Genomic DNA, 27,032 nt, shown 5'->3' with positions numbered 1-27,032 from the left:
GATTGCGGAATGCTGCACAGGAGACACACAAGAAAAATATAGGTCCATGTGTCCCTGGGGTAGAAAGCAGGCCCCCTGAGAAATCCCCAGGACTGTGCTTCCAGTTCAACACAATTCCAGTGCTGGCTGAATAATGAAAGAGATATTAAAAAGAAAAACACCAAACAACCTAAAAAGAATAGAATGCAGGATGGGGTGATACTGATCAAATCGCATTGATGATAGGTCTGCAAGTTCTGTGGGCCAGCAGGGGCGGGGGAGATGGAGCAGCAAGAAAATAAAAGAGAGGACCAGAGCTCTTCTGCCTGTGCCACGGACACCTGTGGTGGTCAAAACAGCCCTGTGGTTCCCTGGCTCACAAACAAGCCACAGAGTTGGGGCAGCTCTCAGGGGACCACTCCCCCTGCCCTGGGCCTCCTCACTGGTCTCCCAATCCTTCTCAAACATCACCAACACTGCCCCCCATCAAAGAGTATCCTAGGCAGAGGTGTGTCATCAGCACAGAGGCTTCCCACCAACTACCCCCTCGGGTGAGTGTCACAGTGGTAAGCACATGACACGGGCAGCTGAAAAAGTGGCACAAGAATTTTCAGAGCTGCTGTCCAGGTCCTTCCTCTTTCAACGCTCCGGTGACTTAATTCATACGCACCTGGAGAGAGTGCCGCCATCAGACGATGCCCTAGAGCTGACTGTCATGCAGGTCACTGAGTCAGGGGTCAGTCGGGGCTGGTGTTAATGGGACCTCACTGCTGGGGACTGGGCAGCAGGGATCCTGATGGGGGCGGCTTGTTTGAGAGGGATACCTACGGGGTGGGGACAGCCACTTAGCGAGATGAGTGGAAAATCATAGCCACCCCACCAGGGAAGCCATACTCATCTGAGAAAAATGCATCTCTGGAGAAGCCTCAGGAATTTGAAGAAATAATTCCTGGGAGAGAAAAGTAAAGCATCTATGATGCTAATAAACAAGCAAGTAACAGGGTTAGTCAGAAACCAAACCTTAGACAGAAATCCATAGTTCCAGTTTTGTAAAACAAACACCAGAGTTGCTTTCTCTGGAAAAAAAAATGATTATTCATTCCACGTGAAGTAAGATTCATCATAGTGAAATTGTTTACTTATTTTTTCATCATTTACTCCCCTCGATATACATTTTCCCCTGGATGTATTTATTTCCCACGCATCTCCTACACAGCAATTCCCCAATGTGCACTCATTTTTCAGTAGTGCCTGGCCCCATGAAAGACCAAAGGAAAGGCCTTGGGCAAGCTCTTCACTACAGGACTTCCTCAATTCCAGTATGCCACCGATGGTAAGAGGCCACATCAACTTAACAGCATCTTTTCCAGAAGAGAAAAAAAAAACCCTGCCATAGTAAATATACACATGATATGGGAAGAAGCACTTGGACTTTAGAAACAATAGGGCTGGGAACCTTTAGAGACTCCCTGACCCCACCCCCAGCCCCAAGGTGAGCCTCTACATGGTGCCTCATATGTGACACTTTGGGAGGGACCTCTCAGTGACCCCAGGCAAAGCACTCAGAATCAGCTCCCGGAGCGAATATTCCAGATGCTCTTCCAAAACGAAAATTGTGATGGTGGAGTGGCAGTTTGGATGGGAGTTGGGCTCTAGCATTAGGGCGCAAGGTGAAAAGGATGGATAATCAAGCCCACCCTTGAAAACCCTTCCACTCATAAAGTATGGTAGATATGGTTTGGGGATAGTGGGCTCTCTTCATGGCCAGTTTCTCCTTCAGGATTGGAAAAGAGCTTTGTTTCTCTGCTTGGACACCAGATGAAGGAGTGGGCTTGTATGTGGCACTGCAGTATTAACCCAAAAAAGTGCATTATTATTATTATCATCATGATCATCACCATCACCCAGTGCACACGGTTGAACTCTGAAATTCAGAGCGATGGGACTCCAAATCGAAAGAGGCGCATCTTTGTTTTTTACTGCAAGACCTCTGAGTGCTTTGATGGGCTAATAGCTGCCAAGAACCTCCAGAGGGTAATCTGGCATGTGGTCTTTCCCAAGCATGTGTGTGCCCCCAAACTCCAGCTCGCAGAGCACAGATGCACTACTATGGGGAGGGAACACTGCTTCGGAAACCCTGTTCTGCTCATTGCTTCGGATAGGGACAATGCCAATATGACCTTTTGAATCAGTGCTGGCAACATTCTTCGCTCGCATTTAAATAAAGCGATGGCTGTTCCCCTAATTTTTCTCGGTTGATACAGCTCCGAGGAATGGAAGGGAGCAGCCCATACAGCGAGGACAAGCCAGTGATGAGTCAGAAGCCGGGGGTCATGTTACAGTGTCAGCCTTCCAGAACTCAGCTGTGGTCAGGGATCAAAGGAGCAGCCTCACCAGTGCTCAGTGAGGAAGGACAGTTCCCCTGCATCAACCTCTCCAACTGCACCTGAACACAGACAGTCATTCTCTTTGAAGGAGCAACATCTTCTAAACGAATGTCCTCGCTTACCCATGGAATGTGGCTTACTCACAACTGGGAAGCCAATTTCCTTCCATGCTCACTTTCTCCCTCCTTTCTTCCAAGATTCATTTTTTAAAAAGTGTATTGAGCACCAATTGTAGATCCAGCATTTATCGCGTTAACTCAGGGAACACAATGGTGGGCACGATGACAGGGCTCCTTGAAACTCCTAGTCTTGGTGGGGGGGTGTCTGTGCGTGAGCATGCGCATGCAACAGGGGTGGATAAGTAAACGAGCATTTGCGATGGCTGTCATATATGCGAATCTTGGTAAAGTGGGGAGTGCCAAAAGCACTTGAATTGGGGTCGGAAGAGTCCTTCTTTCTCCCTGTCTGTGCCCCAAGTCAGGAAATGTGCTCCAGGCTGGGACTCAGGGATGCAAAAGACACAGCCTCAGCGCTTGGGAGCTCAGTACCTAGTGCTCACAGGTGACTGCTGCAGTGATCGGTACCATAGGACGGGGGGGATGCAGGGGGCACAGGGACCAGCTGACAATTTAGTTGGGTGGTAGCTGAGCTCAACAGAAATGTAGAAAAACACTTAGGGTGTTGCTAGCCTAAAAAGAGGTCTATCAGTGATGTAAAAATGAAGTCATCTGTACTTGGGAAAAAAAATCCAAAGACATTAAAATGGCTATTGTCAAGGTCAACAGCAGCCTTTAGTGGCAACTAGCGACCTCTTCTCTTTTCTCCTCTCACTCAACCGCTTGGCATTTGACTGGCTCTACAAAACACTTTCTTCTCTTGGCTCCCATGTTGTCATCTTCTGCTGCTTTTCCTACCAGGTCACTGGCCATTCCCCTTCTAACTAACCCTAAATGTTGACCTCTCCCTTTTCCACCTCAATCCACCAGCAAATGTTGTCAGCTACATTTCTAAAACAGATCTCAAGTTTATCCTTTGTTATCCACCTTCACAGCTATACATCAGTCCCTATGAGGTCTCCCAGGCTCCAAGCAGCCAGAATGACCTTCTAAAAACACAAACCAGATGATGTCTTTCCCTCACACAGGGTCCTCCCGTGTCTTCTCACCACACCTGGAATGAAGCCCGAACTTTGGGCTCTACAGTAGTGGTCCCCCCCACCTCTCTGAAGCCCTCAAACACACCTCACCTGGTGTGCTCTACCTACAGCTCAATCACATTATTGTTTATCAATACATTATCTAACCTACCAGAACACAGGCTTCAAGAAACCCACACTCTTTTTTTTTTTTTCATGGTACGCGGGCCTTTCACGTGGCCTCTCCCGTTGCGGAGCACAGGCTCCGGAAGCACAGGCTCAGCGGCCATGGCTCACGGGCCCAGCCGCTCCGCGGCATGTGGGATCCTCCCGGACCGGGGCACGAACCCGTGTCCCCTGCATCGGCAGGCGGACTCTCAACCACTGCGCCACCAGGGAAGCCCTAGAAACTCACACTCTTATTTGTCTCATTCACCTGCAGCATTAGAACAATGCCTAGCATACAGTAGGTGCTCAATAAATATTTTGAAAATAAATTAATGAATCAAAGCTATGTGACTCTGGAGAATGTAATCCAACAGGTTCAGCCTTCAAGAAACAGGCTTAAATGAGATTATAAGTTTTTTTTTTCAATTAAAGATGAATTCAATAATACTAAAGTAAAAAAAATGCTAAAGTTATGAAGATCCTCTTAATCTATCTCTAAATTTGAGGTGAGCCATTATATATGCTATTTTTTTTTTTTTTTTTGGCCATGCCACATGGCATGTGGGATCTTAGCTCCCCCAACCAGGGATTGAACCCGCGCCCCCTACAGTGGAAGCACGGAGTCTTAACCCTTAACCACTGAACCACCAGGGAAGTGCTTGGTTTGTTTACTTGTAAAATTTTACCTGGTTTACAGAAACATGCAAGAAAAGGGAATTCCATTGAATTTAGAGGAAACCATCTACTGTTTGACGGGGGGAGCGTCTCATGGATCTGCTCATTTGCTGGACATGAACAAGAAGCTAAAGACAGAACTGGTGGTGGTACCCACTCCACCTCTTCTGCAACCTTGCTTCTTTTTACTTTTTGATATTTAAAGGTCTATGCAAATGCTGTGGCTCTCAAAACATGGACTGTAACTGATTTATTCCTCCTTTCTGAATTCCCTCAAAATTGTGCCCAAGTTCTTTACCTAAGCCAACAAGCAGACAAGATCAGTGGCATAGGTTAGAAAGATGAGAAAGAAACAGGGAGCTCAGGTGCCCCCAAGCACTGCATTTAGTCTCCAGCATCCTACAGGGGACCAAAACAACCTTTCTGTATGGAAGTGTAGTTACACTGCTGCAGGGAGTTTGAGATCCAAAACATTGAACCAGTACAGTGGTTAAAGTGATCTAGAGTCAGACATAGATTGGAACCTTGGTTCTGCCACTTACATCAGCCTGATTCTGAAGAAATTTCCTAAATCCTCTGAGTCTCCCTGTCCTTGGCTGTGAGATGAGAATACTATGACCACAGCACCTTAGGGTGGCAATAGGATTAAATAACAAAAATCTTAGCATATATAAGTGCTCAATAAGTACATTAGCTTTATTGTTGGCTTTGGTATTTTTGTCTGCCATTAGCAGAGAAAAAAGAAAAGCCAGGGTTTGGGACCAGGTCAGCCTGTTATGTTCTAGACACACCTTTAATTCTAATTAGAGCAGCGCTAAGTTCAAAATACAAACATTTGAAGTGGAGCAAAATGTGGTCCCACTTTATTGTAGTTTCTTTCAGTTGTGATGCTTGATTTAAGGCAGAACCATTTGTTAGTCCGTGATTTTTTCCCTTAGGGATCTTCTTATTATAGGGATTTCCTTAGGATCTCTCGTATGACTGCACTTTACCAGGGACAATGGAAAGATGAAATAAGAAGAAAGAACAGCAGACATTGTTTCTGATCGTAAGGAACCCGAAAGATATATCAAGCCAAGAGTTAATTCTGGATCGGGGATCCATGCATCAAATTAAGGTTAAAAAAGAATCCCACTAACAAAATCAAGTTTGCACAGATTCACTCGTTCTTGCCAAGTCTTATTAGTTAATACTGTCAGACTTGACAAAGAATATGTTTGATGAGACCAATTTACTTTAATTATTTTATACGTCTCTGGTATAAATAATCTAGTCTCATAAAAGACAACCCACAATAACAACAACAGAAATTTAATCTCAACAAACGAATTCAACTTAATTGACCAAAAACTCCAGCCCTGCTCTGTGGCGATCTACACTTTCAGAAAGGAAGTTCTGGCAGGATAATTAGCCGGTGATGATACCCGGGAAGCCCAGGGGCACTGGCATTGGGAGGGACGGACTTTCTCTAGGGCTCAGAAGCACAAATGGTTTGTTTCCTGCTCAACTAGAGGTCACCCGGAGATAGACAAAATAAAAAGAACAATTGCAGGAAACCTTGGAACCTCATGAATGAGGCTTCCATGTGTGGCACTGCTGGGCTCTGCTGCTCTGGGTACCCACCCAGCATCGGCATCTGGATGTGGACGGGAGGGCTGGAGGTAACAACCTCCAGCAGCCAGCTGCTGTCACTCATTTATTTTGCAGCCCAGCCCCTCTGCTTCAGCTCACAGTTCATTAAATTCTACTGCATCACCATCAACATGCAAAATAGCTACTTGAAGGGCATTCAAAAATATAATCAGAAAAGGGAATAAAAAGCCCTCTCTGAGAGAGAGGGACAAAAATTAATCCTCTCTTGTCTACTGAGTGACAACAAGGTTCTTTGGTTCTAACATGTATATTATTTAAGTAGCAGTGACATCCAACGATTATCTCTGTCTGATGGATGGGGTGTGGGGCTGTATAGTTCTCTGCTTGGAGGGTAAGCACCAAATGTGGCTGAAAAACTCTGAAGGATCTGTGTATATGGATGGGTTATTTCTTTTGCCATTTTTTCCCCTTTTTTGATTTTCAGGTGGGGAGGACTGAGACTTTATGGACTTCTGCAACATATCTTGTTTTATGCTTTGAATATGACTGTGATGGGGAAATTATCCTGATGACCCGTGCACACACACTCACTTGAATGTGGAGAAAAACTTAAATACAGAAAAGCACAAAATATGATAGGACAAATGGAGATGTTATATTTTATGGCAGTGGTTTTCAACTGGGGGCAATTGTGTCACCTAGGGGACACTGGCAATTCCTGGAGACAGTTTTCGCTGTCATGACTGGGGGTGGGGGCTGCTACTGGCATCCAGTGGATAAAATACAGGGAAGCTGTTCGACATCCTACAATGCACAAGACGCCCCCATAACAGAATTATCCAGCCCTAAATGGTAACAGTGCTGCCGCTGAGAAACTCTTCTTCATGGTAGTTCATTATGTAAATATATTAGGAGATAAGGACAGAAAAAAAATCATACTCCTTTCATTTAGGCAAATCATACAACTCCATAAATGCCAAACCCAATTACAACACCACAGCTTGGATCTACTTATTATTCTTCCCTTTACTTATAATATTTCAAATTGATTAAACGTATGCAACTACTAAAAGTAATAAAAATATGTTTCCATTGCAGGTATCTTGCACCTCCTAGTTTTGAGCTTGCATACAGGCTTGTGGACACAGATGGGACCCCCCCCCGCCCCCGCTCCCACACACACACACACACACACACACACACACACACATGCACACACCACACACAGAGGATTCTTTTCGGAAGATATGGCAATACCACTCTCTCTGGGTTGAGGTTGGGACCCACAGCATCGACACAAGAGGAAGAGTCACAGATGTCACCCTCACACTCCATGGTAATCATAAGTGAATATTCTCTGGAAAAGATTTCATTATAAATCTCTGTAGCTTATCACTTGGTTAACAATAGCTTAACTTTCTTTTTTTTCCTAAACTAAACTTTGTTCCACCACTGTGCTAAGTACTTCCCACGTGCGAGTTCCTTTAATCATCACAACAATCTTACGAGATAAACTACGATCCCATTTTAAGAATAAGGAGACTGAAGCACAGAGAGGCAAAGTAACCTGCCCAAGGTCACACAGCTAATAAGTGGAAGAGCTGGGACTTGAATCTAGGCAGACTGACCCCAGGGAGGCTATTCCCAACCACGAGGCTCCTACATCGTGTCAGTGCGTCAAGCCACAACTTGGGCTGGACAGCTACGAGAGACAGGGATGCCTGCCGAATGGGATCAGGACGCCCAAGGCAAGGCTTTTTCTGTTTTCCCCTTGTCTACGCCTAAATAACCTCATCAACTAACCTAAGCGACTTTAGAAACAAACCAATTCCTCAAAATCCTAGATCTCCTGGGTAGAGGTTTAAAAAGTATCCAAAGGGCCCATGTACAGAGGAAACAGACCTAAGGGGCCCACACAGATAGGGTGGCACAGAAAATGGCCTGCAGGGAGCCCCTACCCCTACGTCAAGCAGAGGGTCTCCTGAGCAGTGGGCATGCCTACTTTTTACGTCTTGGACACCAGCTTGGGGCACAAAGTCAGGAGCAACAGGAAAGCAGACAGTGCTGGGAGCGGGGCTTCACGTGACCCCCATACGGGGAGGCGGCCAAGGCCAGATGGACCTCGGCAGGGACCCCAGAGAGACACTGGGAGCCTCATGGTGTTTCCAAAGGAGCTGACACTGGGGCCGCATGTGAATGTAAACCATATTCATAAAAGGCAGATCCTCAGAACTCCTGGCAATGTAACCATCTTCAGGCCAACAAGTCCTGCCTCAAGAGTGTGGGAAGCCGAAGACGAATCACAGGCCAGAGTCCGCAGGCTGACCTCTGCGCACACATCCCCCGAGACAGGGAGAGAAACGAAGGCAGGAAGCACTTGACTGAATTGGTTTTCCCATTTTTCATAAGAAACATTCAACTTAATAAAAAATAGCCATACTTTATTGACAATAATAGCTACCCTTTCTTTATTTCCTTACTATGTGCCAGGAAACTACTTTATCTCTGTTCTTCATAGTAACTCTGCAAGGCAGGAACTATCGCCTTCATTTTAGAGGAAAAGGAGGCTCAGAAAGGTCATGTAATTAGCCCAAGGTCTCACAGCTAGTAACTTGGGTCTGTTTGACTCCAAAATTCATGATTTTTCCACAATGGCTTTCACTGTTTCACATTACTTGTCAACCTCCAAAGTCCTCAGAACCAACTGCCTACACACACACACACACACACACACACACACACACACACACACACATACACACCCTTTTTTCATTTAACTTAACCAGGTCACTGAAATCTTGAAGGCTGCCATGAATCCATCTCTCTGGATATATGATTCCTAAAACCAGGAGCTGAATCACAGGTGCTAAGAACGAGCAAGTTTCCAGGAGAACATAGGTCCAGTCCCCTGTCATTTAAAATGGTGACAAGTCCAGGGTCTAAGGGCTGGGCGAGGCCAAGCTGGGATCTGGCCCCAGGTGTGCTGGACCCTGGGCTGTGTCCCTCCCACCGCACCTCAGCTCTGCTTCCCGGGGCCACGGCCGGTGATGGATGAACGCATTTCTAGGTGCTGGGAATACAGAGCTGAAAAGGTACATCCCTAGTCCCGAGAGGATCCTAGAAGCTGGTAGATGTGCTGAGACAGTCCACAGATAAGTGAAGTGCGCGGCAGAAGGTGGGAGGCATTGGAGAACAGAATCCTATGGATATGAAGAGGGATGAATCGCGTCCAGCTGCTGGCCATGGGGAGATAGCACGGGGAGAAGAGGAATGAACGCATGCTCTGGGTGTGCCTGCAGGAAGGCGCCTCTGGCCAGTCATTCCGCACCAACAACTCCCCCGAGGCAGGCAGCGCACCGATCTTATGGACCAGGTGGAGAGACAGGAGGCTACCTGCCTGAGATCACGCAGTTAATGAGGGAGTCATGTGAGCTGCTTTGCCTGCCTCCAAAGCCCACGTTCTCTCCACTTTAAAACTTCAGATGCTGTTCTGCAGAGCCCTGGCGGGTTGAGAGGCCAGGAGTAGGCCAGGGAACCCAATTTCAACCTCTCTGGCTCTGCTGTGTATCTATATCCATATTTGGGTTCTACAGATGAGACTCCGTTTGAGAGAAAGCTCTGCTGCTAACAAGATCGAGTCTGAAGCCCTGTACTATGATGTGTTACCTGGAAGGCAAGTGGGTCAGGCCTTTGAGTTTGGGCCGGGACAAGAAGGGCATGTGACCCACGCTGGGAGGCAGTGAGGGACAATGGCTAGGCAAGCAGGCGAGGCACGCACTTCCCTCTCTCTGGAGCGATGCGGCCTGCGTTCAGAATCAGGCTTTACACCTGCTTAGCTTTGCAACCCTGGGCAAGGTGTTCCTAAGCCTGAGCGTCCCCAAGTTCAAAATGGGGGTAACACTGGTACCTACTTCACGGGGGTGTTGAGAGGGTCAGGATTACATGTTCAAAGATAAAGAAAGCATATAGCACGGTGCCCGGCACTTAGCACAGTGCCATCCTCGTTAACTTGCTCATTACAGCGAGGCTGGTCATAGGAGGTGAAAGAGCAAAAAAGGAAATACGATGACACTATAGGAGGAATTTTTAGGGCAACTAAGAAATCCTCACTGTTCCCAGAGCGTTGCTCTGGTTCTGAGCTCTGCCTCGTGTTCTCCTGCCCTTGATAAATGCGGGCTGCCTATCTGCGGGACACGCACCCGAAAGACGAGGGAGGCTTAGGGGCCTCCGTCTGCTGAGATGTGGCCACGCCCCCATCGCTGCTTGTCAGCTGATTCAGCAAGAAGCTCAATGGAGACGGGGCTTCGGGGGATGAGATCGGTGACCCCAAACCCCCAAACTAATTGACTGCCACTGTTCAGGAGGTGGCCACAAAACCCCTGGCTCTCCCCCTAAGCTCAACTTGCTCTGGCACCAAAAGGCCTAGGACAGAGGGAGGCACGTGTCTCAGCCCGGCCGAGCCCCAGAGGCCTCCTTCGCTGGCTAGATGAGGCCTTGCCTTGGGCGGAATTCTGCAGGGCACAGTGGGGTCCCAGGTCCCTTTTAGGTTCTTGCCGTCAGAGACCCTGCCAGCGAATTAAGTTCCCAGAGGAGGTTGTGACGGCTTATGGGATTTCTGTCTGTCTTGTTCACTGCTGTGCCCCAGTGCCCAGAACAGCAGCACATCCCGTGAATGAATGAATGATGATCCCTTTTGGTTGGCATCTTCATGAGACAAACAGAAGCAGGGGCCACGGAGCTTCCACAGTCACCCCCTGACCCAGCAGTTGGGTGGGATCTTCCTGCCACTGCTCTGCTCTTGACTCCCTCTCCTGTCACCCCAGCTGGTAGCACCACCGCCAGGCCTCTGACAGCCTCCCTGGGAGAGGCTTGACCTTTTCTCTCCTCCGGGGAGAAGGAAGGGTCATTTGCTACAGAGCCTCAAGCAAGAAAATCAGCTCGTGCCCAGCGCACGACTTGCTCCTGTGTCATGCTCATTCTGCCAGAAACGAAAATGTTAGAGCTGGAAGCGCCTGCGGAAGTCACCTCTTGTGGAAGAAACGAGGAAACCAAACACTGAGACATTTAGCAAGTAGCCCCAAGTCACAGAGCTGGCTGCCAGGAGGGGCAGGAGACCTGGCCTCTCAACAGAGCTCTTTGTACGGCACTTTCTAGGAGCCTCTATGCCTGTGCAGGTCAGAGAGTCTCAGAAGCCTGGATTCTCTATGTATTATAAACACAAAACACACCTAGAGTTTACACACAGACGCAGGTTATACATATATATGCAGCTATGTAAATGACGTATATACATATTCATAAGTGATATTAGGATATATATGACTATTCTATAGTCCCAAATACATTTACTAGAGAGCTTAGATAAGCCCATCTCCTTTTATTTTATACCTGTTTATTACAGAATGGTGATAACTTCAGGGCTGGGGTAAAATAAGAAATCCTGAGTGTGAGAAAGGGGAAGCGTGTAATTTGCAAAAGCGTGTTTGATATTATAATTGCTTTGATTTTTTTTTTTTTTAGGCACAATATTTAATGTGCTTTGAAATTTAACAGTAAAGAAGGGCATTTGGATTTTACGTTCAACAAAAAAAGAGGAGAGTTTAAACCAAAAGACTGGGAACTACTGCTCTGGAACTCAGAGCATATGACAACTTTGGAAATTGGCTGGTCCAACACCCCGTGTGAAGACAGGAAACCTCCACTCAGAGAGGTTAAGTCACTTCCTGTCTCAGATCACTAGCTGTTTGTTTGCTATAGGGGAGCAGCCTCGTGGAGGTTATCTGTTGTAAGTCCACACAGCACCTGCACTGAAGGAGACCAGCATTTGCTGTGGAACAGCTGAAGGGAATTTCTCACTTCAAGGATGTAAAGATACAAAGGGAAAGTGAGTTCCCAAACAGGCCTGGCTTTTTTTTTTTAACAAGGATGATTCTTGGAAGAGGAGAAGCTGAACCTGTGGCTTTGCTACATGCATTTCTCGGGGGGCAGCAGCCCAGTGGTCCCACACGGGACCCAACCCTCCTGTGTGTCCATACAGGGAGACTCCGCCGTGCCCTCTCTCAGGGGGACCCAATGTCAGGTTGCGAGGCTGCAGGAGGGACTGCTCAAGCCACCGCTGCCCCTCCCCTTCGTCATCTGCAGAGGCCACCGCCCATCTACCTAAACAATGAGAGGCTTTCTCTCTGGTGTCTCGGCAGGACTGAGTGTGTGGGCAGAAGGACTGCAGCTTCTAAGATAGGCAGCCTGGGAGCAGAGGTAGAGCCCCAGGAGGAATTCACCCATGGCCTTGGGCTAAGACAGACCCAGGGCCAGACCACAGGGGACGGTTCCTCCCTGATGTCGGACACTGGCCGGTGCAGGAGTCCACTTACCGCAGTGGGACTGGAAGACCTGCGGCTTGACGACCTGGTTACAGGCACTGCACACCACGAGGTAGAAGTCGTCGTGTGCTGGGTAGTGGCCAAACAAGTGCATATCTGTGGGGGAAAGGAAAACAGGTTGTTTTGAAAAAGCAACCAAGTCTCAGAAGGTGGACGGTTTCTTCTTGGCATTTCCTCGAGGACAGTTTTTCAAACAAGACGTGCAGAAAGCAATCATCTTTACGAAAGGGAAAGCAGTTTCTCCTAATGCAGCTCCCTACTCTCAGGGAAGCCCGTGCCTCAGAGAACCCCTCCTTATTTTCCTTGCAAACAGACGGCTACCCCTGTTGGTTTGGTCAGCGAGGTTGGGCTGCCTGGAATCACATGCTATGGGGAGTGACCCTGTTCTGAAAGAGGGCCCTTGGGTTAGCTGGGACCCAACGAGGCTCTAGTCATTTTAGGATGGGGGAGCTCCTCCAAACCCATTTCAGCGTGGGCAGAGCCCTCCCAGGTGAGTGATGGGGCGAGAAAGCCCGGAGAGACAGAGGAGTCATCCTGGTCTCGGCAGCTGCCTGGGTTCCCCATCACCTGTGGGAGACTCCAGGGTAAAAGGAAATGTCCAGACAAGTGGCTTGTCGGCCACCATCATTACCCATTCTTTATGTGGCAAAGATTTACCGAGTGCCTAAGTGTGCCGGGTACCGACCATGCTGGGTTCCAGGGATAACTGGTGAACAAGAACGAATGCCCTGCTCTGCTGGAGCAGAAAAGAGAAGAATTAACTGAATCACACAAGTCATCACTTGGTTGTAACAGTGGTACCTCCTAAGGAGGAGATGTACAGGGTCCCATGAGAGTGTGTGGCAGGTAGACCTAACCTTGTCTGAGGCATTGGAGAGGCTTCCCTGAGGAGGGGTTAGAGAGAGAAAAGGCCAGGGGAGGGAGAGGAAAGTTCCAGGTCTGCCGAGGAAGGAGATTCTGTGTGTCAGCAGAACCTCTTGGCTGGAACAGAACACGGGGGGAGCCCAGAAGGTGTAAGCCTTGTGGACCAAGGTAGAGATTCTGAACCTGACTTTAAGATCAGTGGGAAGCTACTGAAGGTTTTTAAGCAAAGAAGTGACAGAGTCAGATGGACGCTGTTAGAAGATCAGTTATGTGGCCTGCGAGACACAATCACATAGGTCCACACAAAAACCTGCCCACGCATGTTCACTGTAGCATTATTCATAACAGTCCAAGGGTGGAAGCAACCCAGGTACCCATCAACTGCCGAACAAATAAATGAAATGTGATATATCCATACAATGGGATATTATTTGGCCATAAAAAGGAGTGAAGTACTGATACCTGCTACAACATGGATGAACCTTGGAAACATATGCTAAGTGAAAGGAGCCAGTCGCCAAAGCCCGCGTACTATATGATTGCATTTATATGAACTGTCCAGAACAGGCAAAACTAGAGAGACAGAAAGCAGATGAGTGCTTGCCTTGGGCGGGGCGGGGGGCCCTGGAGGGAACTGTCGGACAGCTGCTAAAGGCTACGGGTTTCTTTGGGGGTGATAATAATGTTCTAAGATTGATAGTGGTGATGGCTGCACAACGCCGTGAACACACTACAAACCACTGGACAGCATGCTTTACACGGGTGAATTGTGTATGTGAATTATGTCTCAGGAAAGCTGTGTGTGTGCAGGGGGTCAGCTTGGAGGATTCGGTGGTCATACCTCCTCGCCCACCGTGGGGTGGGGGGCACTCTGCCGGCCTCTCCTTAGCTGCCTGGCTCCAGGGCCACTGAGAGCAGGGCGGACAGAGGAAATAAAAGACACGTTCTGCATGAAAGTCTTTGCGTCACAGAGCTGAGCTTCCTCTCCCCCCCCCCCCCCCCCCCCCCCCATGCCCTCGTTTTTTAGACTCAACCTGTGTCTTTACTGAAAACCACCGGGCGCACGATGGTTCTCCCAGCTGCAGGGCGAGGCCACAGGGAAGCCAAGTTCCTTCTGATTCAGGCACGGCTCATTTATAAACCAACAGAGGCTTCCAGTGCAGCCCCGATGCTTAGAGGGAAATGGAACCGACCCACTTGTCACGCGGCCGGGAGCCAAGACCCCCACCCCAGAGGAGGCTGGACTGGAAGGGTGAGAAGGGCCCCCATTGCTGGGTCCCCTCCACGTGCGAGGAACACGCACACCTGCGGCGGGATGCGGACCAGACCGGGGCACAGGCGCACTGAGCCTCTGCATCATCTGTGGCTCTGGTCGCAGCCCATCATTTCCCCTCTAGGACTCGCCTCTGTTTCCACTCTGACTAAGACATTACCGGAGGGGAGCGTTATTAGTCAGTGCCTGGTAGGCGGAGGCCTGTGGAAAGAGGAGGCCTGAGAGAGAACCCAGCTGTTACAAAGGCCTGCGGCGTGGGGAGGCCCAGGCCGGGCCCACCCAGCATGTCCGGGGCCCTTGCTTCAGAGCCTCCCAGCGCACAGAGGATGCACCCGGTCCCACATCGCTGACACCACTCCCGCTTTACATTTTATTTACAGATTATTTTTATAATATATAGTCTTTTTTTTTTAATAACAAAAGTGATCCATGTTCTTTGAGGATACATATGAAAAATACAGAAAAGCCAGAAGAAATTAAAAAAAAAAAATCACTGGCAATCTTTATTAACACTTTGCATCTCATTTAGATTTAGTCACATTTTCTATCCAGGAACATGTGAAACCAGGAACTGGCAAGGGCTAAGACATTTATTTATTCAACAGCATTTCCTGAACTGCCTTCCAGCCTTTCTGCAATAGATCAGGCTATAAAGGCATGAAAGAAATGCATTAATTAAAAAAACAAAAAAGCGCATTCACAAAATTTTCATGAGCACCTACTCTGCACCAGAAGCTGTGCGGAGTATGGGAGGCTGAGAGCTGTGGGCGAGGAACGCACCTCTGCACCTTTGTCGTGCGCGCCTGATGATATGCCCAAGGCCTGTCAGGCCTCCAGCTGCTGTCCCATTTCAGGATTCCTCCAGGAACCTGTAGACCCCACCCCCTACATGCACCTCTAGGTCGAGAGTTGAACGTGAAGGTTAAGCTGGTCAGAGACTGGCCACCCTGGGGGTGTCCTCCTCTAGGCCCTTCACTCCACTGGGACTCTCCTTGGTTTCCTCCAGGGCAGTTTCAACCATGCACACGTCTGCTCAGAGCGTGTCTCCTGTGGAAACTGAGAGGACCTGCTGGCCTACTTGATTATTCCCTGGTGATCAGGCCTTAGAATCTCCTCGACAGGCTGCCCAGGCTCTGGGAGAGCCTGGCAGATGCGGAGTGAGATAAGGGCACCTGGCTTCTCAGAACCACCACGTCACGGGGCCAGGCCATCTCGGTTCCTGTGCTGTCTGCTTGGGGATGAGGAAGGAAGGCCGGGGAGAACTGGAAACTACTATGTCTGGCATCATGCTAGGCATCCTATTATTAATTCTTCCTCTCTCTCTCTCTCTCTCTCTCTCTCAATTTACCACCCAAATAGAGCTGGCAGCTCACAGTTTAAAACAGGGGTGTGTTGACGTGGGCTTGTACCAGCTTTCGAGAGCCAACTGTGCAAGTCTCCCAACTTGTTCTGTGAGATCAAGGTGGTAACTTGAAATCAGCCCTGGTGAGAGTATTTTTTTTTTTTTTTTTTTGGCGGTACGCGGGCCTCTCACCGTTGTGGCCTCTCCCGTTGCAGAGCACAGGCTTCCAGACGCGCAGGCTCAGCGGCCATGGCTCATGGGCCCAGCCGCTCTGCGGCATGTGGGATCTTCCTGGACCGGGGCACGAATCCGTGTCCCCTGCATTGGCAGGCGGACTCTCAACCACTGCGCCACCAGGGAAGCCCTGGTGAGAGTATTTATGCCACGGAAACGGGCACTACAAATCTTCTCTTTTCTTTGGAAAGCCGCGTTGTTAAACATTTACCAGTGCACCACTGAACGAAGATGGGAAGGAAAGGGAAAAGTGAAACCACCTGTAATGACACCACCTCGGGATAACCACCACTGTTGGCATGTTAATATATATCCTTCTAGACTTTGTTATCTCGTTACATTATCTTAGTTAATCCTCATAACTAACCCACAAAGTTGCTATCATCCCACTTTCCAGGCAAGGAAACAAAGGTAAGAGATCCCAAGGCAGTGATCTTTAAAGTAGGATGAGATTCCTACTCTACAGCCCACACTCCCATCTCAGAAAAAGGCCACGTGTTTCATAAGAGCAAGATCTCATTTCAAAGATGAAGAAACCAGTCTGGAACGCTTCCGTGCATGACTAACGGGCTCCGAGGGAGCCGTTGGCGTTTGCACAGGCCTGGGGTCAGAAGGAGGGATTTAGAGCGCAGTGTCCTTTGCTGTGCAACTTCAGGGCAGGTGCCTAACCTTTCTGAGTGTCAGTTTCCCCTTCCATAAAATGGGGCGCACAGTTCTTGCCTCATGGGGTTGCTGTGAAGGCTCATAAAAGCTGCCTGGCTTTGTATTTTCTTCCTCCAGGGATTCGGAAGAATGTGTGGAAAAAGCTTTAAACAAGGTCTTCTCCCCTATTTTTCAAAACTAACTTGTCCTCATTCCAGTGGGAGAGTTGCTCCAGCCAGCACATTCTTTGACTCTCCTGCGTAACCACTCACAGCCAGCCTCCCGGGGAACCTCAGCGTTCCCTCCAACCTGCAGAATTTCCTGTGTGCAAGTACACCATCGCGCACTGTGTGGACAGATGAGGGCTGAGGGCCACTGGGAGGACACTCTCTAGGCTGTGGTCAGGCCCCGAGAAAACGTGCACAAAGGTGATGGGACTGTGCCCATCACAGTGTTCATCCATCTCCCAAACAGACAAAGCCACGCCTGTCTGTTTTGCCCCATTTTGCCCCTGCAAATGAATCAACTGTTGATCAGATAGATCAGATAGTACCACCATGGCACTGTCACAGAGGTGACCTTAGTCATCCTCCTGGCCTGATTATGGGAAAGGTGAGAGCAAGCTCCATAGCTCCATTTTGCAGATGGGGAAACAGAGCTACTCTTGCTTCTAGGTCAGTATTTTTTGTTTTTGTTCTTTTTAATCCCAACTCACTATACACAAATACATACCTATTTTATCTATCTATCTATGTATCTACCTATCTACCTATCTATCCACTCATCCATCTATCCATCATCTCTCATTGGAACATGTACGTTACACTCTGATATGTTCTGGTCTACTCATTTTATTTTATTCTGTTCTATTTCATTGAAAAAAATGCTCACTGAGATCCTTTTAAAAATTTTATTATTATTTATTTATTTATTTTTGGCCACGTTGGGTCTTTGTTGCCATGTGTGGGCTTTCTCTAGTTGCGGCTACTCTTCGCCACGGTGCGCGGGCTTCTCATTGCGGTGGCTTCTCTTGTTGCAGAGCACGGGCTCTGGAGCGCAGGCTCAGTAGTTGTGGCGCACGGGCTTCGTTGCTCTGCGGCGTGTGGGATCTTCCCAGACTAGGGCTTGAACCTGTGTCCCCTGCGTTGGCAGGCGGATTCTTAACCACTGTGCCACCAGGGAAGCCCAGCTCACTAAGATCCTGAAATTAACTTCTTGACCCTTTAATGGGTCACAACTCAAAGTGTGGAAAACACTCTTCAAGGCAATCCACTGAGTTAGAGGCTGAGCTGAGCCTGAGAGTTAACTGGGCATTTACAGAGGTTGGAGCTGGTCCTTAGGAGTCACCTGGGTGTCTGAAGCCATGAATTTGTGCCAATTATATTCTGGAGAGTGCCGTGCCAGCTCACAGGAGCTGATTGTATCTCTTCCTAACTCTGCATTCAGTGAGGCATGTCGGTGGCCTGAATCAGCCAAGGTGGGAGTATTTACACCATGGTGATCAGCATCCACTACAAACCAGGGCTGCTTCCCTTGGAGAGCTAGCTGTGAAAATATTTACCAGCACACCACTGACTAGCACCCACCATCACTCCTCCCTGGATCAATTTACTTAGTTCTAGAAATGGAGAAAATTATATCTGTCATCTACCACACTGGATGCAGAAAGGCTTCTGTGCACTTGGGAGGAAATCATTATGTTAATATAAAATTATAGTAATGATATTGATCATTAACCCCGAAACATACGCACAACAGAGCCAGGTGAACATATTGATCACTTTCTGTATCAAATGAGCACAACAAGCTGCCACTTGTCCAGCTCTGGTGGTGAGAATGGTCCTGGGGGAGGGGGAGTGGGGATGTTGGAGTGGAGAATGAAGTTCTCTTCAACGTCTGTCAACTTAATGCTTACTCTTTAAGGGCTATTCATGGAGATTATTCACACATTAGGCTCAGAGTATTAAATTAATGCTGCTCATACATGGATCACACACAGGCTATTCTCAGTGCCTCTGTTTAAAGCAGGCAGTTCTTTACTTCTTCTCTTCCTTTACTTCTGGTGGAAGTCTCACCGGCAGCAGAGTCAGTCGTTAATGGCATTCATGTTATCGACTTCGTCTGGCATCCTAGGCCTGCCTCCCCATAGCACTTAGGTTCCCACAGGGCTAGTCTGGCTCTCACAGCTTCAACTGCCCTGAACGCCTCCCTCCCACATCCCTCTGCCCCTCTCCTCTCTCAGATGGCAGAGGACGGATGGAGGGGACAGAACCCAGCTGGGGTGGAAGAAGAGAAAGTTTAGGACACCAGAATGGTTCCTACGAAGGTAAAATAATAACTCTGTGGGACTTCCCTGGTGGCGCAGTGGTTAAGAATCTGCCTGCCAATGCAGGGGACACGGGTTCGAGCCCTGGTCTGGGAAGATCCCTTAGATGCCACAGAGCAACTAAGTCCGTGCGCCACAACTACTGAGCCTGCGCTCTAGAGCCCGCGAGCCACAACTACTGAGCCCGCGTGCCACAACTACTGAAGCCCGTGCTCCTAGAGCCCGTGCTCCGCAACAAAAGAAGCCACGACGATGAGAAGCCCACACACCACAACAAAGAGTAGCCTCCGCTCGCTGCAACTAGAGAGAGTCCGTGCACAGCAACGAAGACCCAACGCAGCCAAAAATAAACAATAAATAAATATATAAATTTATTTTTTTTAAAAAGAATAATAACTCTGATTTTCTGGTGTAGTTGATAACCTGCTTCTTAAGTCAATACTGAAAAAGAAATTGGCAGAATGGGAGCAGCATTTTATAAACAGCTTTCAGAGGGGAACACTTCCGACAAGGAGAGTCATGAGCGTATTAACTTTCCTTTATATCCAGTATTCACTTTGAGAAAACGGCTGAAGTAAAGGAACAGGCAGGGTGACATATCCAATTTGCTATTTGTACAGGACTCGTTTCTAAGATGGGAAGACAGCTGGTTTTGTGGCTTCAGGATCACACTAGATTTTGTGCACTTTTGCATTTGCCCCTGGACACCTTCCAAAGCTCAAGACTTGGGCATTTACGAAGAAACAACTGGTGAGAGCTCGAAAGATGAAAAACTTAAGGAAGAGTGATTCCTTCCCTTTGCAAATGGGAATGCCAAGTCAAGCACAGGCTGCACAGAGAAGCAGCTAGAAGCAGACTAGCTTTGAAGGCTGGGGGACAGCTTATCAGCAATCCGTGATGCCTGTGCTCACTACAGATCAGAAGATCCCGCAGCGGGAAAAGGAAGACAGCAAAGCAGACAAATTTGAATGTTAGCTTCTTGGAAAAAAAACAAAAAAGCCCCAGAAAACAGACTCAAGTTTCCCCCAAAGTCTTTTCTGGGGTTGTGAAACCACCCTGGTTGCTATAGGAATTATGAAAATGTCAAGGTAGCATATGCCTCTAGTATAACAACAGTTTCATATACTTTTAAAATTAGGCTTCCCTTCTGAATGGACCCTAAAAAAACAAGGTAATGACAAACATTGAGATTATGTGATTTCAACACACCAAGCCGTCTCCAGGAAGGTAAACGTGAGCCTCTGCCCGTGGTGGGTAACAGATCCACAGACCTTGGTGGGACCTACGGATGTGACAACCCTGTGATGATGGCTGGAGAGCGGGTGCCACTGGACTTCCTTGGAAAACTACCAAAGGGATGAGCTGGGCAGGCAGTGGCTTTGATGTGAGGGCTTCCACTTACATAAACTCAGACAGGAGATTACTGAGAAAAACAGTAACCGTGGTTCAAGGACACACATGGCTGCCTCCAAGCATGGATTCACATCCGGACACGGCTGCCACTCAGTAGAAGCACCTTTCACACTGGGAGAGGCTGGTCCTAAAGGCCTTCCTTTCTCCCATTAATCTTAATACACTCATTATACAGTTTTTATTAATGTATCTTTTCTCTCTTCTAGTGGAATTTTCAGCTCTATTTTAATCACTTATGTCAAATGGAAAGCATGAGGCAGGGTGGGGGGGACCTTTCTCCTTTGCTCTGATGGCGTGATTCTATGTGTCCCTCAACTCCCCTTAAAGTCACAGAACAAAATAATTTGGGGTCTTCAAAGCAATGACCTCAGACCTGACACCTCCCATTCCCCTAGCAGAATGTTGAACTCCCCTCAAGGAAAATTCAAAAAGAACAAAATGTGGTCACCAGCCTCTCCCCCTCTCACACCCCGCAGCACAAGGAAGGAAGAGAGACTGGGACGGCTAGACCCGGAGGTGATCGGAGCCCTGAGTTGAGAACAAAAACTATGACAGGTGGGCCTTGAAAAATGCAGCGCCTGAGAGCTGGGCTCTGGACTCAGGCAGCCTCGAGTTCAAATCCTGCCTCTGTCCGTTGGCACCATAACCCCCTCTAAGCTTCTGTTTTCTCATCTGGGATGAAACGACACGTTTGTGAAGGGGCTGCACACGGGAAGGATGTAAAAAATACAGCATGTTATTATCTATGACCTTCTGCCTCCCCAACTCACCAGTCAACCCTCTGGGAAGCCTCCTTTTCAGAAGCCCAGAGAGGAGGTGGGATCTCCTTCCTCCCCTCCCTCCCTGCCCACCCTCGGCTTTGTGACGAGAGCTTTCTTAGGGCTGCACTGGAGTCACCGGTTTACACCCCTCTCACCACACTGGGATCTTCCTGAAGACAGGAGTCATGACTTAATACCCTTAACATGTCCACAGCCAATCAGTCTGGCGCATGGTGGCCCCTTAATAGATGTTAATAAGCTAACTAGGCCGAAGTTCCCAAGAAGTTGATTTATTTCCCACATTCCTTCATTTTCTCTTCTGTTAAAGGGGCAAGTTGTAGATGACAATAAATTGCCCTAATATCTATGTTGCTAACTAAGATCACAAGGTCAATGATTATATCTGTCTGTTCATTCTGGGTGGGAGCTCCTTGGAAGACAAGCGCTACATGAAGCTACGAAGGAGGTGTGCGCGGGCAGCCACTGTCGCGCACCCGTGTTGGATTCCTGACCCCAGCATGCCAGGCTCGTGAAGGCTGGCTCCTTCCTCCCCGGCAAACATGCTACTCCCACCCCCCGCCCCACCCGACCCAGAGCCAGTGCTTGGGGTGGGCTTAGGGGGGCTTCCTGGATACTCCCTCTGGTCCCATTTTCTACTTCCTCACCCTGCGGCTGCAATGGGTCTTGTACATCAGGACGGTGGGTGATGCAGGGCCTGGAAGATCCAGACTCCTCCCACCCCTTCCTGTTTCAGCTCTGGACCAGCATAGCAGCCAGGCTGAGCCCAAGGCACACTGAGGCATCTCAGCCCAACCCGACAGAGGATCTGACCGGCTGCTGGGCAGTGATGACCCTGGTAGCCAAGAGAACCATTCTGTAAAGGGCTCCCCTTTGCCTATGTCTGGCTTAGGCAACAATGCCAACAAACTGCCCCTAAAACTATTGCTGGGGTGTCAACCCAGCCCCGGCTCTCTCTCTCAAGCACCTGCAGGGACACCTCGGCTCCTCCCCTGTCCAGCAGACACATCCCTGTCCATCATTCCAGCCTGGCGGGCTGGTGGCTTCTGGCCTGACATCCCCACCTCTGGCCGGCAGGACAGATGAGGAACACGTAAGCACTTCGGCGGGATGCTGAGTGCTGAGGAGGTAACCTGGCTAAAGCACTTCTTACGGCAAAGGTTGCTTGGGCTTAGAGATGAGCTGCGTGGACAGGACACCCCCGTTTGCCCCTCACCAAGTTGGCCCTTGTGCTCTGGCCCCGCCAGGGAGAAATTCTGTGTAGGGGACAGGATGGGTACAGCACGTTCAACAAGGGCCTGGAAGTACAGACTGTTTAGTTCACTCTGATTCAGTTAGAGAGAGAAGAGAAGCATCAACATATTAGGGAAAGTTCTAGTCCCTTCCTGGCTTTCCTGCCTTGTGACACTTAGAAGAGTAGACAAGTGGAGGGGTCTACGATGCTTTGGAAAGGTCACACGTCATCACAGGCTCCCTCCCTTCCCAGGCTTTCCTGCCTGGGTCACTTAGAAGCTTAAATGCTCACTTAAATCTTTATGTCTGCATTACCATCCACCTGAGAACTATAGTTGAGATAATATTTGTTTTCATAAACCCAGGAGGCCTCCCTGGGCATTTTTCCACAGTGCTTCCTCAGTGGGCTTTGCTTTGTTTCTTTGGAACAGGCTTTTCCTCCCCTGAGCCTCCCTGGTCAGAGAAGTTTAAGAGCTTGTCTATGTGAGGCCAGTTTCCAGCTGATTTGGGGGTGACTCCTCCCACCTCCATCCAGGGGCATCTCCAGGGTCCAGGTTGGGTCCCCGGGCACAGTCTGTGATGCCTTTCCTCTTTCCACCTCCACCCAAGAGAGACCTCTGTGACGTGGAGGTAAGTGCCATATTTCAGGGAACAAGGCAGTGGGTTTGGTCAAAGAGAATTTCCAGACTGAACAGAACGGTGCTATTGAGAACAACTTAAATGGGTCAAGGGAAATCAATGAAAACATCTCTTTTCATATGAGATGGTCCACTTTCTTGTGGCAAGCTGAGTCTGGAGGATAGACTAACTGGTCCCTTAGTTCCCTTGCAGCTCCTCAGTTACAGTGACTGGTCCATTAGGGAGCGAACAGGAGAAGAATGGGTGAGGAAGAGGGGAGGACGCCACACCCATGTTACAAAGGAAATCCCCTTTGTCAAGATAAATAGATAAATAGAATAAATAGATAAAAGATAAACAGAGCATAAAATCTGAGTGGTTTTTTCTTTTTTTGTTGTTGTTGCGGTACACGGGCCTCTCACTGTTGTGGCCTCTCCCGTTGCGGAGCACAGGCTCCGGACGCGCAGGCTCAGCGGCCATAGCTCACGGGCCCAGCTGCTCTGCGGCATGTGGGATCTTCCCGGACAGGGGCACGAACCCGTGTCCCCTGCATCGGCAGGCGGACCCTCAACCACTGCGCCACCAGGGAAGCCCGTGGTTTATTCTTAAGAAGAGTAAGTGAGGGCTGGCTATCTCTCTATCTATAGAGATAATACCTATATAGACGATAGCATCTATCTCTATCATCTCTATCAATCACCTATCTTGACAACAAGGACCTACTGCATAGCACAGGGAACTCTACCCAATATTCTATAATAACCTATATGAGAAAAGAATCTGAAAAAGAATGGATATATGTATATGTGTAACAGATTCACTTTGCTGTACACTTGAAACAAAATGGTAAATCAACTATACCCCAACACAAAATAAAAATTAAATTAAAAAAAGCATCTACCTTGATCTATCATATCTATTCTATCCCTATCTCTCTGTTTGTCTCTTGTCTCATCTACCTGTGTGTCTTATCTATCATATCTATCTCTAATCTCGATCTTTTTATCTCTGTCATCTCTCTTCCTATCTTAGGAAGCACTATGGTTTTGAGTACTGTGGTTCTGAGGTGGACTTAACTTAGTCTCAGCCTGTTTTATTGCTACAAATGCTACATTTTTGGGTGACAAGGCTGAGACATGGCTTTACAAAAATAAATAAAAATTTTAAAAAGAAGGGAAAAAAAAAGAACCTAGACAATAGCAAAAACCATCAGCTGGTTTTCAGGAGCTGCACTGTGAACTGCATGAGAGAGCCACACGCACAGCCCTGTCTGTTCCACTCACATGGCAGGAGCCAAGCGGGTGTCTGAATCGAAGTCCTCCTTGAATTTAGCCTTCTCTCTGAAATCTGAATAGACTGTAGGCTTCAAAAAAGGCTGCTCTGGGCTTCCCTGGTGGCACAGTGGTTGGGAGTCCGCCTGCCGATGCAGGGGACACGGGTTCGTGCCCCGGTCCGGGAAGATCCCACATGCCGCAGAGCGGCTGGGCCCATGAGCCATGGCCGCTGAGCCTGCGTGTCCGGAGCCTGTGCTCCACAACGGGAGAGGCCACAACAGTGAGAGGCCCGCGTACCACAAAAAAAAAAAAAAAAAAAAAAAGGCTGCTCTGAGGCACACCTCTGTCTGCCATCTTGCTTCTTGAGATGCATGGGCCCGGAGGCTTTCATTCCATCTTGAGGAAAACAACATTAAGAGCCCGGGGCGAAGGGGCGGGCCGGGGGTCCCCGGCTGTCTGCCGGATTCAAACCATGTGCACTGAGGGCTTTCACAGCCCTGCTAAAACCAGAGCAACGATGAAAGCAGCACTTCCTATTGGGCCTTCCGTCACTGTTTACAGATTAATTGAGAAATGGACTGGCGGGGCCCGGCACGTCTACCACAGGGATGCTCCAACCCTCCCAGCACAGCGAGTTGGGTGATTTCTCGGATGACGTGTTGTGGACCACACTGAAAGCAGAGTCCATGAAGAAGGCCACCAGCGGTGCCTTGTGAATGCAGGAAACGTGACATTTTTAAAGGCACAAGCAGAGGCCTCCAGGAGACTGCCCCATGGCAGGCCTCAGCTATCAAGGTATTGCCATGAATGCCATCCGGAACATGCAGTGTGGGGTGAAAGGTCAAGAAAACGCCCACCCCAGACATGCCAGCCCCCGCTCAGCTGTGAGGGTTCTGTCAATGCTCCGCTTGCAGATTCAGGGATGAAGAAGAGGTACACACTCAGAATCTGTCAGACTGTGGCCAGGAACGCGAGGCAGTCCCAGGGCTTGGGGGTCCTGGTGAGTCCCAGGCAATGGTGAGCTGATTCCTATTCAGAGCACTTACGGCAAGAGACCCCTGTATCCTACGGCACCTGACAGTGGCTCTGAGTGCAAAGCAGAGCTGGCTCTGGCCATGGTTTATCCGTAACTGGCAAAGAGATGGTGATATTTTTTTCCCGAGGCCGTTTGTCAAGGGTATGGAGCCCGCGTGCGCCCTTCAAAGATTACAGTGATCACCCAGACGATGCCGCCAGAGCTCAGAGGTAAACGCGCCATTTGGCTCTGTTACCAGACGCGTTCACTTGGCATACCCAGCGGGCAGCGGCAGGAACTGCTTAATGTCCCTGGGAATCAGTGTCCAAAGCATTCAAGCCATCGGGACAGCTGGGCTGCAGGAAGTTGTTGACAGATATCCCAAGGCATTCCCCTGGGAAAGGGGGGCTTACAGGGGAGCCAGAGCGACTCCAGCTGGACCTGCCACTGCACCAGTGCTCGTGAGGGACAGAAAGGACCTTTGCTCTAAGAAAATGAAAAGAAGTGTTTGAGCATCCATCACATCCAGGCTGCTAAAACCAGTCACACACACCTGGCCACTACTCAGATGGGCTGGTGCCTAAAGCCAGCAGCCTTCTGAGCACAGAGGCCCAGGATGACAAAATCCACCATAGAGAAGATTACACAAAGCTATTTTAATGTAATGGAAAATAGGATCGATCAGCTGGAGGAGAAAAGTCACAACGTCTTCAATCACAAATCAAGCATGAAGCTAGTTCTGTGCCCGAGGAGAAAAGGCACAGACTCTCAGCGAGGTTCCTGAGGCTCTGGGGTCCAGCCCTACCCTTGAGTCCCAGGTTCAGCTTCCACCACGTCCTCCCCCATCACTGCCCTTCCTTTACCCCCTCCCTGCACACTCACCAAAGTCCTACACATCCTTCCAGGCCAGCTTTAGTGCAACCTCCTCCAGGGAGCCTTCTCTGGTTCCCGCAGAGACAATAACCCTTTCTCTGTATTTGCATAGTCCTTTGCATTTATGGCCACACTTAGCCCACTCTACCTGGTGCTTACAGATAGATATACCTATCTTCCCCCATTTGTACACTAATGTTTTATATACTGACTCAGACATTTAACAGTTAAATACTAAGACTGTCAGAAACACACTCAAACGCTTAAAAGAGTGCCAATGCCTCAACCGCCTAACTTTAGACTAAGGAACCACCCAGGAAACAGGTGGCGTGGCTGCAGGGCTGTGTGTGGGATGAGCAACTAATTCCCGCCCTGCCCTCTGTGCAACACTGGGCGAGCCACAGAGCCTCTCCGGATTTGCATTTCCTTTTCTGGAAAATAGTAGCATATCTTCCCCACAAGGTTGCTGGGAGGATTAGATGAGCTAAGTTACGCCAGTGCCAGCATCTTATAGGCATTCAAATGCCCATGAAATCGAACTGAACTTTAGCCTGAACTAGCTAAGTCAAAAGTCAAAGACTCGCAGAGGAACAGTATTTTACAGAGACAGTTCAGTGTCGTGCTTGGAAGGCAGGTTCTGGAGTCGGCTTGCCTGGATTTTATTCCTGGCACCACCTCCTTGGAAATTTCCTCTGGCCTCAGTTTCCTCATCCACAAAATGGGGATGGTAATAATAGGACGGTTGTCAGTATGAGATGAGGCACACACATTTGATGTCTGGTGCTTGGAAAGCTCTCGATAAATGTTAGCTATTACTATGATCTGGAAT

General features: G+C 48.8%; 1 protein-coding gene across 10 annotated transcripts in view; it reads right to left on the bottom strand.

Annotated features, from left to right (window-relative positions):
- ATXN7L1 (ataxin 7 like 1) overlaps positions 1-27,032 on the bottom strand; it is a 243,690-nt gene that overhangs the window by 145,735 nt on the left and 70,923 nt on the right. For all 10 annotated transcript variants that reach the window (XR_003795185.1, XM_029233303.1, XM_029233302.1 and 7 more), the window contains one exon: positions 12,309-12,413. Coding sequence is in view for 9 of the 10 variants with exons in the window: in XM_029233303.1 (XP_029089136.1) it covers positions 12,309-12,413 (105 nt within the window). In the remaining variant the exon portion in view is untranslated. The remainder of the gene's footprint in view (positions 1-12,308; positions 12,414-27,032) is intronic.

Source organism: Monodon monoceros, unplaced genomic scaffold (assembly GCF_005190385.1).
Source record: "Monodon monoceros isolate NGI ecotype Baffin Bay Population unplaced genomic scaffold, NGI_Narwhal_1 Super_Scaffold_2, whole genome shotgun sequence".
Lineage (NCBI taxonomy): Eukaryota > Metazoa > Chordata > Mammalia > Artiodactyla > Monodontidae > Monodon > Monodon monoceros.
This window is presented reverse-complemented; position numbering and strand designations above follow the sequence as displayed.